General features: G+C 38.8%; 1 protein-coding gene across 1 annotated transcript; it reads left to right on the forward strand.

The window, feature by feature from the left end:
• Positions 1-1,791: 1,791 nt before the first annotated feature.
• Positions 1,792-3,534, forward strand: LOC121748447 (probable CCR4-associated factor 1 homolog 7). Its single transcript, XM_042142816.1, has 2 exons — positions 1,792-2,059; positions 2,252-3,534. Exon 2 carries the CDS (start codon positions 2,561-2,563, stop codon positions 3,365-3,367), a length of 807 nt encoding a protein of 268 aa, XP_041998750.1. The 5' UTR covers positions 1,792-2,059; positions 2,252-2,560; the 3' UTR covers positions 3,368-3,534.
• The last annotated feature ends 2,584 nt before the right edge of the window (positions 3,535-6,118 follow it).

Here is a 6,118-nt window from a genome sequence, read left to right on the forward strand (position 1 = left end):
TGAGTTTGCATTTTTTTTAATTCGCATTGTAATGTATTAATTTTATAAATGAAATGAAGGTTTTCCCCAATTTTTGTAGTTATTTAAGTATTCAAATAGAAGAAAATGTTTAGGGCGCCCCACTGCAGGTGAAAGGGCATGAGGATAAAATGCTGACGTGGCGGTGCATAGGGCGGGCTTTAGGGCGCCCCACTGTGGATGCTCTTATGGAGAAAATTAATGTATTTCATATACCAAATGGTATTATTGAAAAAGTGATATCACTTGTTCCGAACAAATAATATCACTAATTATAATTGCAACATCTCATAAATCCAATATCAATTAAAATAAAACTGTGTAAAATTTGTCTCAGGATTTTCAAAATAATACTAGTAATATTTACTTTGACGCTTCATCTGATTTATTTGAAAAGTTGGAGTAATCTAATTATCTTAACCTTCTTAAAAAAAATTGGGATGTGAAATTACGAATGCAGGTTATCCTATACAGGGTTAATTAAATTTAAAACTGAATCAAATCTCATTTTATATAATTAAATCAAATATCAAAATTAGGATTATAATATCAAATGAGTAAGATATATGACATATGACAAGTGACAACTAAATTTAATTTATTATAACGATTAAGAGTAATTATGTCAATTAATATCACAATCGATTATGATAATATCTCGATTATTGTAAAATTTGACCAAATCACGGAATTTACTTATAATGATATATACATTCAATATTATAATACTGTAAACTCAATGCTATATAAATATATTTTTTTAATATATAATTACATTTACCATTTTCAATTACAGTTGGCATTGCTTAAATAAATTTTAAAATTTTAAATTTCATATAACTCCATCTATTCAAATTATTTTTGCACGCTATATATAAACCTAAAAGTAATTTTACAAGCATTTTAACGAAATCCTAATCGCATAGGTTTGCTAGAATAAATTTGCATGAAAAATAAATGTAAGTATCTATGTTAATGGTCATTATAATGTACTAGTAAATTAAATGTTATGATGATATTAATCTACCTTTAAAATTTACTTTATGATCAAAATATTTTTAAATTTAGTATTAGTGCAAATGACAACGGTTAGTCAATCTTAATTTTCACTGGGTTGGCATATTTGAAGTGTGGTAAAGTACATTCAATATTATGAGCGGTGAATATTGAGTCGTTCTGTCTTATGCATGCCCGTTCTATACAGTCTTGCTTGATTGTTATCTATTGTAGTCTTTGTGTTGCATGATTGTATTCCTTATTATTTTCTTGCTTGTGTTATTTACTCGGTCTTGTTCGAATTGTTTTTATTTGGAGTTGAATTTGTTACTAATAAAGAATAAAATATGAAAAAATATAAAAAATATGTAGGATAAGAGATTAAAATAGAGATACGTCTAAAAAAATATTGAAATTTCTAATGCCAAATGTGTAGAATTAAAAATATTTATTGATTTGCCTATTTTGTCTTAGTGATAAATGATAAAATAATGAAATTTATAATTGAAACCCGAATTCATTGGTATAATGAAACATTGCCTAAAATTCGTAATGAGAAAGAAAAGTGAAACATGATTGAATATGGAGAGAAGTAAACAAAACACACTAAGTAATTAATGCTTACTATAATTTCATATGAAAAGGCAAATAGGAGAGCATTTAATCAAAACATGAAAATGAAGCAAAAAATCTATACAGTGATTAAAGAAATACTGGGAATAGATTGCAATTTAAAATTAAGGGATAATTGTCAGGCTCTAAAAAACAACTAAATAAGCGCTGGAATCGAAATCCATCTAACTTTTTTTCCTTTTTCTTTTGATGCCCAGCACAGGAAAATGCGTCGCATCTGTGTTCACATCACTTTCTAAAAGAACTCTCTCTCTATCTCTTCTCTATTCGGTTTTTTATTCGCTTCGCAGTTCTCATTTCGAGGCCCAATCCCGCTCTCCTCCTGTATCTGTACACCGTATAATACTTACTTGTTGTGTGTATCCTTCCTATATTTGACTGGTTCGCCTCATTTGAATTTAGAGTTTCTCAGGTAATTTCATTTCTATTCCATAAAAAAGGTTAATCCTTTCTGAATCGATTGCTTCTGTATGTGTTTGATTAGGTTTAGTACCTTTTTTTTGGATCTGAATTGGAAACTTGTGATGCTGATTTTTGCTTAATTGATTTGTGAGGATTTGTTGATTTCGAGCTGATATCGTGTTTTGGTTTTTGTTTTTTGCAGATCTGGTTTATAAATCATGAATCTTTAATCCTTTGGTTTCGGGGGTTCTCCTAAAGCTCAAAACTTGAGCGTTTGGGACATCAGAAGTTCGCGATCCAGCTCTTTAATTTAAGGTTTACTCTTATTTCAGCGGATCGCGTAGATCTGGTGTGTTTCAGCTGATTTCGTGAAGAAACGACGACTTTTTTTCAACAGATCTGCTTCTCGTGCTCTTCCCAAGATCTAATTCTAATCGTGTCGGTACAGGGAAATTTGGGGGTTTTCGATTTTAAATATTGTGGTCAACTTGCTCTGATTGTGTTTGTGAAAATGTCTGTGTTACATAAAAGCGATTCGATTCAAATCCGGGAGGTTTATGCCGACAATCTGGATGCAGAATTCGCGCTGATCCGTGAGATTGTTGATGATTATCCCTTCATCGCCATGGACACTGAGTTCCCCGGTATCGTGATCCGGCCGGTGGGAAATTTCAAGAACACCAATGATGTCCACTACCACACATTGAGAGACAATGTGGATTTGCTGAAACTGATTCAATTGGGGCTAACATTCTCCGACGACAAGGGGAACTTGCCAACTTGCGGCACTGATAAGTACTGCATCTGGCAGTTCAACTTCCGCGAGTTCAACCCAAACGAGGACGTGGCAGCACTGGAATCAATCGAGCTCCTGCGCCAGAGCGGCATTGATTTCACCAAGAACACTGACAAGGGCATTGATGCATTGAGGTTCGGGGAGCTCCTGATGTCGTCTGGGATTGTTCTGAACGGAGATATGCATTGGATCACGTTCCACAGCGGCTATGATTTCGGGTACTTGCTCAAGATCTTGACTTGCAGGAAGCTGCCGGAGTCGCAGGAAGGGTTCTTCACCTTGATCAAAGTGTATTTCCCAGTCCTGTACGACGTCAAGCATCTGATGAAGTTCTCGAACAGCCTCCATGGCGGGCTGAGCAAGCTGGCGGAGCTGCTGGAGGTGGAGAGAGTGGGGATCTCTCACCAGGCGGGCTCGGACAGCTTGCTGACATCGGCCGCTTTCATGAAGATGAGGGAGAAGTTCTTCAATGGAGCAGTGGAGAAGTATTCTGGTGTGTTGTATGGTTTAGGTGTTGAGTAATAGAGCAGGCAGAAGGTGGAATGGAAGAAGAAAAAAATAAAGAAAATGTGATTTCTAGGATGTTGGTTAAAAAACTAGGTGTGTTGTGCACTGCCAAGATTTGAGGTGCCTCACATTTGTACACTATACAAGTTTTAGCTTTTGTGAATTTGAGTTATAATTATAAATTCTGTTTTCTGCAATTAATTTCAGTATATTTGGTTTAGTGCTGTATATTTGGTTTATGACCAATGCTTAGAGAGAATATCTCATTGAGTTTGGGTAACACAAGAATTGTAGTAGTAATGTAGTGATGGGTGTGGTTTATCTAATATCTAGTGTAACACGATATTTTCACCCATTAATTTTGCCGGAAGAAAAGGGATTTCATTGGTAGAGTAGGTAAACCATATCCTTTTTTTGAAGTTTTTTGAAGGGATAATAGCTAACTTTCCTCAAAATCTATTATTTTCTCTGAATTTTAAAAACGACGGAAAATGCGATGAACTTTAATAGACCTGTGGATTCAATAAAAACATAACTATTTTAAATGCAGACTTATGAAAATAATATTGCATGATTATCTTAAAATAAGTTTATTTTTTTGTGCGAAATTATGATAAATCTTTCGAGTCAAACTCTTTTTAGTGGATTCTTTTAGAATATAAGAGCATCCGCAACGCGTCTCGCCCCCATCTCGATCTCGTCTCGAAGAGACGAGACGACAGCGAGACGCCGATGCAACCCTCCGTCTCGTCCCGGTCTCGTTCCCTGTCTCGTCCCGGAGGGTGGGTTCACGAGACAGCTCACCACGCGCCAGCGCCATGTGGCGCGCGCTGGCGCTAGGCGTGACGCCCACTCGCCGGCCAGCGAGTGGGCGTCGTTATGCTGACGCAATAAATAATTTTTTTTAAATTCGATTTTAATAAAAAAAAATAAAAATTAAAAAATAGTAATATTACCGTTGAACGGTAATTTTTTTTAATTTCTTTTTTTTATTCTATAAATACTCCTATTTCATTCTCATTATACACACAAACACACATCTATTCCTCTCCAATTTTCATCTCTCTTTCCTCTCCAATTTTCATCTCACCTCTCCAATTTTCATCTCAAAATGTCCGGCGACGGAAACTCTGGCGGCTCCGGCGGCTATGACTTGAACACGTTTGGCGACTGGGGGCATGTACAATGTCTTGGGTGCTTCCGGTTCCGGTTCGTTGACGTCGGGCACCTAAGGCTCATCGACGACGGCGGCGTACCAACCACCCTATTTTGACGTGGATGCATACTCTCGTCCCCCGCCCCGAGGTATGGTCAATCGCAGGGATTATCCCAAATTATGGAGGATTTTCCGGCTGAACCCACTCCGGAAGGAGGACGAGGCGGTGGAAGCTCTGGTGGTCGCGCATTCGAAGCCGTGGAAGAAGATGAGGATGAGGAGCAGGATGTAGGCCGTCATCCATACAGCCGCAAAGACACGATGACTCTGTTCAACGCTTGGTCAGCGTCTCGTACGATCCCATCGTCGGGAATCAACAAACCCGCAAGTGTTTTTGGGAAAAGTTCATCGACGCCTACAACGAGAACAAGCCAAAGGGCTCACGCAGCCGCACCATGAAGATGCTCCGCAGTAATTTTGACCGAGTCGATAGAGATGTCAAAAAATTTTGCGGGATCTACAAGAATGAAGCGGCGAATTACCAAAGCGGAGCCAGTGGAGTCGACATTCTGATAGCGGCTTTGCGAGTCTTTTTTGACGACAACAGCAAAGAATTCAAACATGTCGATGTTTGGGAGGCGGTCAAAGACGTTGAAAGGTGGGCTGGCGATGTCCAGTCCAGCACGGGCTCGAGCTCGAAACGCACGAAGCACACGACGGGTGGCCAATACTCGTCTAGTGAGGGCGGGTAAGGCAATGCCTCACAGGAGGTTGAGGGCACGACCACCGATGCAGGGGCTCCTCCAGTGGGCGCCGTCGGCCGCAAGGGACCAAGGCGGCAAAGGCAGCTAGAGGGAGGAGGGGCCGAGGCGAATCAAGCCAGGCGGACTCGGTCTCGGGCTCGAACACCCTATTGTCCATGTACTTGACCGCCATGATGGCTGACACTTCCCGCATGACGCCTCCCCAATATCTAGCCCATCTTGCCGGAATTGAATATATGTCAAGATAAATTGGTATTCCGCCTACAGGTGGCTTGAGTGCACCGCCACCGCCTTCGGGGGATGATATACCGGCGGAGTAGTTTTTATAATTTATATATAATTGTTTTTCAAATTATGTATTTTAATTTTTTTCCACTTTTTATTATTTGTTTTTTTTTTACTTTTTTATTTTTTTAGGATTTTAAATTGTAATTTTATTTTATTTAATGAAGTGTGTTTTTATTAATTGAATTTGTTGGAAATAAAAATAAAAAAAATGAAATTGAATGAATAGTTAAGGGATGAGATGGTTAAGAGATGTAGGGTTGCAGGTGTTGTCTCTTAGTTAAGAGTAGACGTCACCACGGTTCCGGAACCGGCGGTTCACTGTTAGGAACCGCCGGTTACGGTTCAATAAATTGATGAACCTGAACCGGCCCGGCCAAGGTGCGGCGGTTCTGGTTCGTGAACCGTGGAACCGCCGGTTCAAGTGAACCGTGGAACCGCCTGTGATTGGCCGGTTCCGGGCCGGTTCGGCGGTTCGTTTTGATTTTTTTTTCATTATAAATATGTAATTCAAGTAAAAAATGTAAATATATTTGCATAAATAAAATTAGAATAAAGCAA

The sequence above is a fragment of the Salvia splendens genome, chromosome 9 (assembly GCF_004379255.2).
Source record: "Salvia splendens isolate huo1 chromosome 9, SspV2, whole genome shotgun sequence".
NCBI classification, from domain to species: Eukaryota; Viridiplantae; Streptophyta; class Magnoliopsida; order Lamiales; family Lamiaceae; genus Salvia; species Salvia splendens.

What these genes read in the sequence shown, in the direction of transcription:
- LOC121748447 (XM_042142816.1), top strand. Translation starts at nt 2,561, where the DNA reads ATGTCTGTGTTACATAAAAGCGATTCGATTCAAATCCGGGAGGTTTAT.